The sequence below is a fragment of the Vulpes lagopus genome, chromosome 7 (assembly GCF_018345385.1).
Source record: "Vulpes lagopus strain Blue_001 chromosome 7, ASM1834538v1, whole genome shotgun sequence".
In the NCBI taxonomy this organism is placed as follows: domain Eukaryota; kingdom Metazoa; phylum Chordata; class Mammalia; order Carnivora; family Canidae; genus Vulpes; species Vulpes lagopus.
The window spans coordinates 47,151,395-47,165,506 of record NC_054830.1 but is presented as its reverse complement, the minus strand read 5'-3'; the positions used below and the strand labels follow the sequence as shown (position 1 = coordinate 47,165,506).

The following is a 14,112-nucleotide window of genomic DNA, read 5'->3' as shown; positions in this document are numbered from 1 at the left end:
TAGAGACAATATAGATATATTGTTATATGTTAAAATGAGGTAATATGAAGTACTTAATCTAAAAATGAAATAAAACAAAGCCCTGAAGATCTATAACTTCTACAATAATCCCATAAAAATAACCAGCTAGAAATTATTTAGAGGGTTTTCTTTAGAAGAAAGCTTTATATAACTTTTAATGCACAACTGATGAACACAATTCAACAAAACTCAAATAAATATGTGCAGATGTACTATAAGAAGAAAAGCACAGTTAGATGCTACAGGCCTAAAACCATGTTTCAGGATAAGATCCTAAACTTAACCTCATATAAATGAACATGTGATAGAGTGGATGAGTCATGTACTGAATGTAAGAATACTAAAAGGCCAAGGTAAGTGCCAAAAGTAACATATGGGGATCCTTAAGGAAACAAAATACTAGTTAATTGATTCAGGAAAGGCAAAAGGGAGTAATTTCCCTTTGACTGGTCTTTGATACAGTCTCTTTCTCTCTGTACTAGTACCAAGGCTAGGGGAGCATGGGGAATACAGGAATATGCGAATTGAGAATCTTTTCTTCCCTATGTGGCTGGCAGCAGATTTTCTTACCAGGATATAGTAAAATAATATTTAAGAGCTGTTGAGGTCAGAGAGACAGAGGTTTAAATATCCTGGCTCAATCTCTTGCTGTGGGCAAAGATGCCTATTTTTTCAACACCTCAGTGTCTTTACCTGTAAATTGAGGATGATAATCAGGTCCCCCACCTCAATGTGCAAACATGATATAGTGCATATACAGGGCCAAGTTTGGTGCCTGGCACACAGGAAGTGCTCACTACAGTCAGTTAAGTGGCAATGATGGCAGTAATGGTGGCGGTAGTGGTGGTATTGATTCCACCTTCCCTCCCATGGTGGGCTCTGACAAGAAGCAGAGTTGAAGGACCTCTGTGATCATTAGGCTTTATAACAATCCTTAATAAATATGAGCTGATTATTCAAATGATTATATGCAATTTGAGAAAAGGAAAGACATTAGATTTGCTCAACCACTCAACAGTAATAATAGTGATAGTACTATCTTAGCCACGGAAATTAGAATGCATTAAGTGATTACTATATGCCAAACAATGTGTTTACACGCCTTACTCGTTTATTGCAACAACTCTATGCAGCAGGTCACATGTTTGTCAGCTGTAAACTCACAGGAGTTACAAAAACACCAAATTCTCATAGTTAGTACATAAGGGAAATGAGTTCAAATTCAGTCTGTTTAACTTATTATTCATTACTGAAGTGTGAAATTAAACATTTTGCCTTTTCCATGTTTCCTCTTCTAGGCCTGAAAATTTCTCTCAGTCTCCTGGATGAAGAAAAGAGAAAATTCTTGGCCTCAGCATCCAGCTTTCCTTTTCAAAAACAGGAATTGTTTCAACGAGCAGCAGTGAATGCTATCTCCAAGTCCAGCCACCTTGATGACTAAGGGTCAGATACCATTGGAAACAAATGCTCTGTCACAACCCTACACTTGTACAGAAACATGACAGAAATGGTGGGGATCAGGAGATAATGGAATAATGCATAGAAGAGATAGTACCTGGCCTGGTGGTGACGGTGATGATGATGGTGATAAATAGACTTTGCTGTGCTCTAGGCATTGTGTTAAGTGCTTGGCGTGGATAACTTCATTTAATCTCGGAAACAGTCCTAAGAGGATAGAGTATTAACATCACCCGTCAGTAGATGGGTATACTGAGGTGCAGGTAATCAGGTAAACTGACCAAGTCTATACAGTTAGCAAGTGGAAAGCAGGAATGTGAACTATATCCAGTGCCTGCAATTTTAACCATTATGCTATACAGCCTCCTGAAGATATAAAAATTCCAATGATCTTTCCCATAACTCACTTCCAAACTGCAAACTTGAGTAAGACAAAGACAAAGAGCCAGCAAGCCTGGAATGCGACAGCTGACAGAGTGTCAGTCATTTCAAAACAATGTATTTTGCTCATGAGATACAGTTCTTGCGAAGATCTTCTCAACCATTCAAAAAACAGGAAACAAAGATTTGAGTGTACATCCCAATTTACAAGGAAGGTAAGACTGCATATTTGACATAGGGTTTAATTGTTCCAGAAAATGTGGTCTCAGTAGACATACACACTAGTAGATTTTCCCCATCTACCAAATCTACAAGCAATATGTCGTTTCCATGTTGCTTTTCATAATCCCACCCTTTTAGTGTCTCCCATTCATCTCTTAAATTCTTAGTCTCTCCATTTCTGTAGAGAAAGATGCTTAGTGTATGTTCTCTGATGTGAAAAGGGTGTGTTATGACAGGGAGCCATGGTGCCTCAATGTTTTGTTTTGTTTTTTTTTTTCATCTTAATTCTATTATGCCAACTCCACTGAACTTAATTATAGTGAATACAGAATTACACAATTACCCTCTGTTCTGTTCTTCAGATGCTATATTTTGATAAAATTTACTACATGCTGCTCTCCCTCTGAACACTAGAAACGGATGTGTGTTTATATAAAATTTGTTATAATTACAATTAAAATATAGCTTACATAATGACAGTGTTAAAAATACAATTATAGATGTGTAGAGACAACATGGCTATGCATTTTTTAGTAAAAGGACATGCTTAGATCAGTATCTGATAGTCAAATGAATAAGGAACAGAATTTTGGTTAAGCTACAAAGGCTGTTAAAGGATTTGCCAAAAGCCTACAGGGAGCTCAAAATCAGTAAGATAAAAATTTCCCCTCCATGTTTTCGATTGCAAAGTGAATGGAAGATGTGAAATGCCTGGTGACATTGTTCAAAGTAGGTACCCAAAAGGACATTATAAGACAAGCCCATTATTTTTCCTTGAATACCTGGGCCATTGCTGAAACTCTCATGTATAATTGACCCTTGAACAACACAGGTGTGAATATCTGGGTCCACTTATACGTGGAGTTTGTCAGTAAACACAGCATAGTACTGTAAATATCTTTTTTCTTTCTTATGATTTTCACTATATTTTATTTTCTTTAGTTTACTTTATTGTAAGAGTATAATATATAATCCATATGAATATAAAGCATGTGTTAACCAAATGTCTACGTTATCAGTCTTCAGGTCAATGGTAGACTATTAGTTAAGTTTTGGGGAACTCAAAAGCTATATGTGGATTTACTATTGTGCAGGGGTCGGTGCCTTTAACCCCACATTGTTCAAGGGACAAATGTGTATCAGTGATGCAAATTCTCAACTGAGTTTTATATTATATGTAAAATTGCACTGAACTAGGTACTTCAAAATTACTTTTAATTAAAGAGATACTCTATCACAGCTAACTTACACCTTACAAAATATAGTTACCACTACAGTATCAGGATGTTTGTAGTTATGGTGTCTTGACTTAACATAATTGTCACAAATACTGTTAAAATAACTGTGACATCATTTTGTTCAGTTTTATTGTGAAAACAAACTATAGGATTTACTTTCATTTCAGATAATTGTCTTTAGCTAGTAGTTAGTACATGTTTTTGGAATACACAACATTAATTGTATTATCTCATTGCACCTTAAAAGAACACTTGCATGTAATTATTCTTAATATCTCCATTTTATAAAAATATATCACTACTCTAGACCTTTCTTCATAACTGCAGACTTATATTTCCAACTGTGCGCTCAACATCTCTCCTTGGATGTCAAAAAAAATTCTCAAACCCTATACCTGCAAATCTGATCTTTAATTCTCCAGATGTGCTCCACTCCAAACCTTTGCCATCTGAAATGATAGTAAGCCCATCTTTTCAGTTGCTCAGGCCCCGCATCTTGAATTCGCTTTATCTCCTTTCTTCCTTTCACATCTCCCATTCAATTCACCTGGAAATACTGTCACAATCTTCCAAATGTATCACTTCTTGAAGCATCTGCTGCACAAGCCATCAACAACCATCTCAGAGACACCTGCAATCACTCTCTGAGATCATCCCTGATTCCTCTCTTTCCCTCATCCTCAATACTACAGAGAAAATTAATTCTTTTTAAAAAGATTTCATTTATTTATTCATGAGAGACACACAGAGAGAGGCAGATCATAGGCAGAGGGAAAGCAGGCTCCCCTTTGGGGAGCCCGATGCAGAACTCAATCCCAGGACCCTGGGATCAACCACTGAGCCACCCAGATGCCCTGAAACTTAATTCTTTTAAACCAAGAGACAGATCATGCCCAACCTCTGCTAGAATCCTAGCACACTGCCTACACTTAAGGTAAGACAAAACGCATGTGATGGCTTCCAAGGACTTATCTATCTGCCGCAACCTATCTCTGACCTCAAGTCCTCCCACTGCCCCGCCCCTTTCTCTTCCTGACTTACTCAGCCATAGTAGCATCCTTGATATTTCTCTAACCTGCCAGGCATATTTCTGCCTTAGAGTTCTGGCACTGGTTGTTCCCGCTTGCAGGGAGTGGTCTCCCCCTAATCCATTCTGACAATTCCCTCACTTCAAGTCTCTGCTCAAATGCCACCTTATGAAATCCACCTCGACTACTGTAGTTAAAAATAGAGCCACCTGTACACTCCTCAGCACTCCCAAACCAACACTCTGCCAAACCAACACTCTTCAGCGTGCTTCCCATTCTTTTCCTTATCTCATAGGGCTCCTCAACTTCTAACATACTCTAGGACTCATTAATACCATCCTTCTGTTTCCAAAAGAGAGTATAAGCTGAGAGAATAGTAAAGATAGGAGGAGGGGAAAAGGCTAGAGGAGGAAGGACAGAGTGGGGAGAGAAAGGGAGAGAGCAAGCTTTGCCTATTTTCATCACTGATATGTCCAACCACGTAGAATAATGCAGAAGAAGGATATTTAATAAGTATTTCTGAGGAAACAAGTAGTCAAGTTCAAAAAGTTTAAGTTCCTCAATGTCCTACAGCTAGAAAAGGGTCACAGTGGACTTCAAACTTGGGGCTGGCTAACCTCAAACCCACTGCTCTGAGCCTGTCTGGTATCTTCATGTCACGAAGTCCATGGCATTCCTGATTCACCTTAATCAGTGCCATAGAAATTCTCATTTCACTGAATACTATCATTAAAGCATTCTCTCTCAATCTGTGTGACAGTTTCCATTTTTTACAACAAGATTTTGTTTATTTATTTTAGAGAGAGCTCAAGCACGCTGAACTCAAGTGCCTGGGGGAGGAGCCGAGAGGGAGGGAGAAGGACCAGAGGACTCCAGTCTGAGCAGACAGCCTAACATGGGGCTGGATCCTACCACCCAGAGGTGCCAGGACCCTGAGATCATGACCCCAGCTGAAATCGAGTCCGATGCTCCACCTACTGAGCCACCCAGGTGCTCCTAATATTTTCCATTTAAACAAAAACAGAAAGAGTGAAGTTCAGCACGGATTATTATGGTAATTTTACAGTAAATTTAGCAATAGTGACGTTAAGAATAGTGTTACTTAATAATAGCATAATGCTAATAAAATAAAATCTTTTAAATGTATCGAACACTCACCACATGCTAAACTCGGTGCTAAAATATTTCCATGCATATTTTGTGCAATCTTTATAATTACTTTATCAGACAAGTACACTTGTATCATTCCCATTTCAAACATAACAAAATCGATGAGAGGTGTGGTACCTGTTTGATCAAGGTGAGACTGGCAATAAGTGGCAAGTATGAATTTAAATTCAGACCTAACTCGAGAATCTTATTCTTAACCCCTACATGAAAATTCTGATGATTCCTTTGATAAAAGTATGTTTTCTCCAGGAAAACATCCCACATTTTGTCTGCTTGTGCTAATACATTCAGAACACAGTCAAGTTTAAAACATGACAAAAATGTTTAAGTAGTACTTTAACAAATGGAAATATTTTCATCTAAACAATAATGCAGAAAAGCAGGCTGAGCCTTTGAAGTGGCTTCGTTGCTATCTTCCAACTGGAACAAGAGAAAGAATTGGCAGCCGCAGAATGGAGAGAGCACAACACCCAGAGATGGAGAGTTCTGTAAATGACCAATTATAAAACTATTTAGCTGCAGCACTTTTATAGCAAGAGGCAAAATAATCCATTAAACTGAAAATTCTCCTACCCCTCACTCCACGGCCCACACAAACATTAATGTTGCATTTATTAGGATGTATTTCCTGTGCTCTATCAACTTGACTTTCGGCAATTGTATTAATATAGTCCTCTCACTTTGCACATATATTTGAATGATGGATTTCCCCACTTGAGGTTTGTAGAAAATGTGGAGTGAATGAAATAAAGTTCAGGAAGAAGAGCCATCATAATCCATAATGATGGATACTGAATCAAGACAAGAAGAAGCATATTTTCTTATTTATATGAGAGAAAAGCCTACTATGTATTTATTGCCTACATTTGGGGCTACCTGTTGAATAACAGAAAACAAGCATCTTTTACTTGGAGGTGAGGATTTGTGTGCTCAAGTTTCAATACACCTACAGAATTAATCTCATTGCAGAACTAAAATAAAATATTATTTCTTTCTGGAAATAGATGTGGCTAAGGAATCAGCAACTCTGATGTCCTCAAACAACTACAATTTCAAGGGTGGGCGAATCTGTAATTGTTTTAAGTATTTCTGCATTTGTGCAATAACTGAGCATGCATGCATAGTGGTTAACGACACAGGGTACTCTCAGGCAAATCTCTGTATGAATCTAGACTTTGCCACTTACCAGCTATGTGACTTGGGGCTATGAGAATCACTTTCTTCAGTTATACGTGGGGATGATAACATGTCCTTTACAGAACTACTTTAAGAAGTAAATAAGATGAAATATTTATAGTGTTTGGCATAATGGCTCATAGCAAAGATCACGTTATTACTGTGGTCACTACTGTTATTGAAAAGAAATGAGGACTTCTGTTCTCACAAAATGAGATATGTATCCTGTATTATTGTAACTTCATATTATTTTATTTTTGACCTTATAATCTAATAACTTGATCCAGCAAACATGTAGCCGTAAGGATAACTGAAAGGAGGTTACTTGTCAAACATGGAAATGCCATCATAGTAAGGGCTGGTGCAATGTTTTTCTCAGATATTTACCCATAGAAAGATTTGGGTTTGCTTTTATTAAGTGCATAAAACACATATATTTACTGTGCTGAATGGCAAAAGGTCCATGAATTAATTAGAGTGACTATAGTTTGCATAACTGTCCTCTAAACAGTAATCACATATGCAATTTAGTTGCTGGGAAAATGTGTCTCCGACTGTTCTTTTTTGCCTCCTTGAAGTATAAGGAGATAAGTAGTTAGGCTTGATGCTTACTGTAGAGTGACCTGGGAGCTTAATGTACTTTGAACTCCATTATGCCAGGAAAATGCTTCTCTGCCCTGGAGACATCAACAAAAGATTTGCTTTAATGAAGGGAACCAAGTATGGTTCTAAAGCTTCCAAATAGGAGGCCTCTATGCTGCACTCTACGTCAGAAGTGTTCACCTTATCTCTCAACGGCATCAGGCTGTGATAATGAATGCTTAAAGTTAATACAGCAAATGTTGGGAAGAGTAGGGAAGAATGCAGAGTTCTGAATATCCCAGACCTAGGCTAGAAGGATTATATTTAAAGTAAAAGAAGTATCATGTTTAATTTTTTTACTTAATGAATACCAATCAGCAAATCTTACATTAACAGAAGAAATCACTTGATCTGCTAGGAGGCTTTTAATTGCACGTGGCTTGAAACAAAACGCAAAATAGCAGAAGAAATTTTTATTAATTACTTTATATTAAGAACAAGTACTGGAAATTCAGGGACACAGCTATATTCAGATATAGCTGGATTTGAGACTTTCAGAATATCATCAGGGCTCTCTGGCTTTGTCTCCATCACTCAACCTTGCTTGCCTCTGTATGACTTTATTCTACAGAAAGTCTTATGTTGGATGGCCACTGGGAGTCCCAGAGTCATATCACCCCAGCTTTGAAATTCCAGAGAGAAGAGTCAATCTTCCCATTTTCCTCTGACAAAAAGTCCTGGGGAAGATTCTGATAGGTCTAGTCAAAGTCAAAAGTGTACACCTGAAATCATCACCTGCTTTGCTTGAGTTCAGTCAGGAATTTCATCCCTGGGGCCAGGGAGGAGGCAAAAGTCATTATCTGGCAGTTTTCCAAGGGAAGGTCTGGTGTTTTTGCAAGATGAAATGGGACAGAACACTGGATAATGAAAGTTAAGGTCTGCTACTATAAACTCCACAGTTTTAACTCCCTGCCTGGTGTCTTATCACCATGTAGTAAGCTAACCCAGGAGGTCCTTTTTCTCCATACCAGCCTTGATATACATGACTAAGGAACACACTGGCAAAACAACCAGGGGAAAAAATCTGAATATGGGAAATCAGCTACACTGGTATTAACTAAGATACCTGTGAAAATATTCTTTAAAAGTACCTCAAACTCACTCAAAGTTCAAAGTGGCAGCTGGAAAAGGAGTTTGGACAACAGTGGGTTTTCTCCAAGCAAATTATGACCCAAAAAGGTTAAAGACTTAGAAACTACATTTGTTTTTAAAGAAAAAAAAATCAGGTGAGGTAATTGAGACCTGGAAAAATTAAGTGACTTATGCAGGGTAACAGAGCTAACTAATGGCAGGATTGAGATTGGTGTGTACTTTGTGTCATTCAGCTATGGGCTTTTAAGTCCATGACACAACCCATATATACAGGAAATGGTGCATTTATGATTCAATATCCTCTCAATGCTTATGGAATTGAAGCAAAGGCATCCATTATTATATTTGAAGAGAAAAGTCCCTAAAGACATCTTTATATCATGGGTAAGTATCATAAAATATACATGTAGAGGTATCTTCAAATATAGTATGTGCCTGTCTCTATTCCTTCCCTCTCTGCTCTTTTCAAAAATGCCCCTTTAAAAATTGCCCACTCACCATCTGTTAGGTAAATTTCCTGAAACACAGTAAATGTGGAGGCAGAGATTGTTATAGAGCCTATTCCAAATGGCACTGACACCTGTATTTATGAAATTTTGAAAAGAGTAGGTTAGAGTGGTTTTTTAAAAAAGGCCCCACTATAGTAATACCACACCATTCTAGGTGCCCAGTTCTATCCAATTACATAAAATAGAAGGAGAGAAGAGAAGGAGCAAAAGAAAGATGGAAAAAAAACTAGGTCCATATATCTAAAATGCCCCCAAAGTTGGAGATTATATTCAAGCTTCAATGAGCAGAAGGACAACATTTAGAAATTTACAAATGTATTTCACTGATGGTACAAGGTCCACAGGTGTAGATTTGCAATATGCCCCAACAAGAGTCAAGTTGGCTACTTTTTCCATCTAGTTGTTTTTGAAGAAACAAAGCAACTGAAACAGACACCATTCAATTCCAAGTCCATAGCTTACACCACGTCACTGGCCATGAAATATTGTTCATTCAGAGTCAGGATGTAGCAAGAGTAATTTATACGCTCAGAGTGTTTGCTCTCAAGTCAGTAACAGAGAAGCTCTGAATAAAAACATGACCATTACTTTCCACTCTAATATATCTTACTTATAGCTCATAAAACAGTGGTCAGGGGAGATTTATCCTTTGGACACCACATTATATAAGCTCTCCACTTTAAGCCATCCCCACTCTGTGATTATTTTTTAAATACGTTACTCATAGTCAAAATTAATTTACATTTAATCTTTCTTAGCATTAGGAGAGTATTATTTTGTACAGGCTCAGAAACAAATCTCCAGAAATTCTCCCTGATGCTTCTTTGAGGCTAAAAATGCATTGCAGGGTGGTTGCAGTGACTTAATTCTAGTTGGCAGAGCCCTGGCCACACACTAATTTCATTAGCCTCAAATTCCTAGATTTGAAAGACCCAATGGACATCATTCCTATCCTCTGACATGTCACTTACTAATCAATTCAGTGTGATACAGAGGAAGGGGGGGTGGTGGAGAGGACTTGCTCAGTTCATAGCTTTGGTCTTCTACACCAGCAGGCAAATGAAAATTCAAAGTCATAGACACAGTTTACATCTGAGGAGTCATTCTTGCCCAGATCCTAATTCTCAGGAAAGAACTTCATTTCAGTTTGTGCTGGCAACAACAGCATATGCTACATTTATCACTGTTTCATTACTCTTTGCTGTCCCACCCCATCAAAGTGTGGAGCACTCCCCCATTTAAGTCACCAAGTATTCCTTCACCCAGCCTAGAAGCTTATCTCACCATAAATTTTTATCTCAAATGATAGCTTTGGCATGGTCCCCGCAGCAACCTACAGGGCCTGGGAAAAGAAAACTCAATTCTCTGGAGAGCTCAGAATTCAATCATTTAGAGAAGCTTCTTTATATAGGACAATCTTAATTGAGCTGAACCCTGCAATCCCAGAGAAGAGTCACCTACGGTTCTTTCCCGCTTTCTCTCTAAATTGATTGTGCCTTTGAACAATGGGTCTGTGTACCACTATTCTCTCTATTCATTTTGCAGGCTTATAGAGGCTTGGAAACTGGGGATTAGACTGGCATGCCAGGAGCTCCTACCATCACGTGCAAAAAAAAAAGGCTGAGGCTGTTGGAATCCCTATCTATCTATCTATCTATCTATCTATCTATCTATCTGGGCAATGGTTGAGCAGGATGCCCACACCAACAGTTTTACCCAGCTCACAGCACAAGCTACAAGTTGGTGCATTCCTCCTGCCACCAGCCTCTTCTCCATAAATGCAGGTGAGAACTGGGGGCTCTTTTTCCCTCAGCTGTTCAATCCAACATGAATAGCTGCAATTTGCAAATTAGAGGAAAATGACAGTGTTTTCTCTGAATGGTTTTGGTCCCAACCCACACTGCTAACACTGGCATTCGCTTCCTTTCCTTCCCAGCCCAGGGAACGGGGGAACTAAGCATAAGGCAAGCCATTTCCCGTTCTTCTCACAAGAGCCTCAGGTTCACACACCAGAGGAAGAATCAGCTCCCCCTGGAATCTTTTCCAGCAAACTCGGTCCTTCAGCCAAGCCTGCGATCCCTCTCCTGACTTTAGCATTTCACTCTTTTCCAACAGGCCCATCTGCAGCACTGCCTGTGTGCTGAGTGAAGGAGAAACCCACACCAAAATAATTAAAAAACGTGAAACACCAAATGTGCCTTCAACCCCCAGGGCTCAGGGCTCACAGGGCTGTGAGTCACCCCAGTGGTTCTCAGGTCATCTCTGCTCCCACTTTCTCCTGCAGCACTGCCCTCTGAAGTTGCCTCGCTTTAAGCACAGACAAGAAGGAAACGCTTCTAGGTTTTGCTTACATTAATCCAGCCTCTTCCCAAAGCATCATCTCGGAATTAAGGGTGCCCCCAAAGCATCTGCGGGTTTGCAAATATCTAGCGAGTCCCAGGATGGCACACTTAAGAAGGGTTAGGGGTGCTCAGAAGATCAGAGGGGCCATACCAGGCTGCAGCCTTGAGCAGACACCTCTCTTGGTGCACACACAAACTTCACACTCCTGGGGGCTGAGGTGGTGACAGCCCGAATCTCGCAAGGAATCCCCTGCAGAAACCCAACACCCTTAGGGAAAGCAACCAGAAGGGAGCCAGTTCTTTAGATGTGGGGAGCATCAGGGCACCAGGGTTAGCTAGCACATCTGAAGAAGGGATTAATCGAGTTTGGGCACGATCGGGAAAGGAGAGAGCTGTGCATTAGGAAAAGACCATCTCAAGACACAGATGAACAAAAAACTTGAGGGTGGGGGGAGACAGGGAGAAAAGAAGCAGAAATTGAAAGAGAGGGAGAGAAAAAGAGAAAAACAAGGAAGAACGAGAAAGACGGGAGAAATAAGGACAAGGGAACCCACGATCACACAGACCCTGTGACTCAATTTCTTAAAATCCCAAATCCGCCCATTTGTACCCAATGCAGCAGAGGAGCCCCGGGGCACGGAACGCAGGAGCAGGCGGAGAGCGAGCACTGCGGTAGAACCCCCCGCTCGGCCGCCCCGGATCCGCCTTCCTCCCGTTGTCGCCGTTGCCCTCTGGCGCCCGGAGCCGGGGGGCCGCCGGCATCGCTCCGCGCACCCCAGTGCCTCCCTCCGGGCGCCTTCTCGCCAGGCTCCGGGAATCGTCCGCGGAGCGGCGTTTGGGGGCTGGGGGGCCGTGTTAGGGAGGTCGTGGGAAAGGATGGGCGGGGGCTGGAGGCAGCGAAAGCGATTTTGTTTCGCAGTTAGCATGAGCTCATCTCTGGGCTCTGAAGTGGCAGGAGTGGAAAGCTGATCGCCCAGCTCCTGCCAGTGGCCGGACTGCAAATGCAATTTAGACGGTGCAAACAAGTGCCCAGGGCAAATCCCCCGGGGGTCACGGCTGCGGGTGGCACCTCCCCACTTGGGGAGCGTCCCCGAGCCTTCCGCCCCGCGCCCTCGCGGAGACAGGCTGTACAGGTCGGGGGATCCAACCCGAGGGAGACGGGCAATTAACATCCACACACGAAGGCGAAGACCTAGCCCTCGGTTAAGCTGTGCCTCCCTAAGCTCTTCTCGAAATTTTCCAAGGGAGCTGCGGCTTGCGGGGCGGCTTGGGGCTGGGAAGCTGGGGAGTTGAGAAATGCCCAGTTTCCAGGCGTCTTCTCATCTTTCATATTCCATGAGCCTAGCCGGCTCTCACAGGAGCCTGGCACTTTTACAAGCCTGTTTTTTGGACCATATTTCACTCTAATGCAAACCCATTTAAATCATCGCCTTGTTTTTCGCAGATTGCTTCTTGTAAATGGGGCCATAAATCCAGGATGTCAAGCCGGATGGAGTGGAGCGCGGACAGGGGAGAGATGGAAGGGGAATGAACCAAGCGGGGAAGGCACCTCCGCGGGTGGGGTGGGAGGGATTCGCCGGATCTCCGGGGTGGAAATGCGCGAAGGCTGACCTGACCCCGCACCCCCGGAGTCCCAGCCAGCTTTTAGGATCGAGTGCTCGGGGAGCTGAGGCGCGCTCTGCCCGGGGGGAGCGCCTCCCTACCTGAAAGAGCCTCAGGATGTTGGCTACCATGATGGAGACCGAACTCCCCGAAGCCCCAATCACTCCAACTACTTTCTCCGGCTTGACGAAAACCGGAGGCTCGCCGTTGGTGCAGCGCACGTCGGAGGTGTCCTTCTGGATGAGCGCCTGGACGAAAGTGAGCGACTGTTCGAGCGCGTAAGTGTCCCTGGAACAAGTGTCCAGGATCCGCGCGCCCAGCGTCACGTTGGGCAGCAGGTTGGGATCGCTGTTGATCTGGTCCAGGGCGTAGAGCATCGCTTCCAGCCTGTGGATCCCGTTCTCCCTCTTGATGTCGCCGCAGGGCACCCCGCTAGGACCCTTGGCGTGCACCGGGAACAGCCCCCCGAGGGTGACGTCCCCCTCGATCCGGATGGAGTGCGGGGCGTACATCTCCTGGCCGCGCGCCGCCGCCGCCAGCGCGCACAGGAGCACCTCCAGCACGCAGCAGGGGAACTTCATCAAAGTCAGGACGCGGAGCAGCTTCCCCAGCTGGACCATGCTGCTCCGGCGGCTGCGGCGGCGGCGGCGGCGGCGGCGCTGGAGGGGACGGTGGCGGGCTCGCCGGGGTCCGGGCCCCTCGGGGTGAGGTCCTCCCGGGAAGCCCAGAGGCTCCTGCAGGCGCGGAGGGTGGGGGCCCCCGGGGAGGGGCGGCGGGAGAGGACCGGGGGTCCCGCGGCGCCTGCCGGATCGGGGCTCCGTGCGCTCCCGGGTTCGCCGGCCGGCGCGCCGCGCTCGCGCTCCCCGGCTTGCCGCTCGCGCTCTCCAACAGCCCAGCACTGGGGAGAGGGCAAGGATTGCTATCGCTTTAAATGGTCGCTCGGCTCCCTCTCCTCCTCCTCCCACTCCCTCCCTCCCTCCCTCGCCAGCTCCCCGACTCTCCCCACCCTTGCCAGCGCCCGCCCTCCCCACTGGTTTGCATCATCACGCAGGGAGGGGTTGCGTGCTGAGGACGGGGGGAATGGGTGGGCGGCTAGGCAGGGAGTGCCTCCGACTGGGAGTTTCGCGGTCCCCGGGGAATCGAGGGATTGCAGGTCGCAGGCCAGGCATGAACTCCCTCTCCGCTCCCACGCGGGCAGCCTGCAGCGCGCGCGCCCGGGCCCGCGCCCACG

General features: G+C 43.7%; 1 protein-coding gene across 7 annotated transcripts in view; it reads right to left on the bottom strand.

Annotated features, from left to right (window-relative positions):
* The window catches only part of GRM7 (glutamate metabotropic receptor 7), an 828,976-nt gene extending 815,167 nt beyond the window's left edge, over nucleotides 1-13,809 (bottom strand). For all 7 annotated transcript variants that reach the window (XR_005989125.1, XR_005989127.1, XR_005989126.1 and 4 more), the window contains exon 1: nucleotides 12,983-13,809. Coding sequence is in view for 4 of the 7 variants with exons in the window: in XM_041764566.1 (XP_041620500.1) it covers nucleotides 12,983-13,501 (519 nt within the window). In the remaining 3 variants the exon portion in view is untranslated. The remainder of the gene's footprint in view (nucleotides 1-12,982) is intronic.
* Between the last annotated feature and the right edge of the window lie 303 nt (nucleotides 13,810-14,112).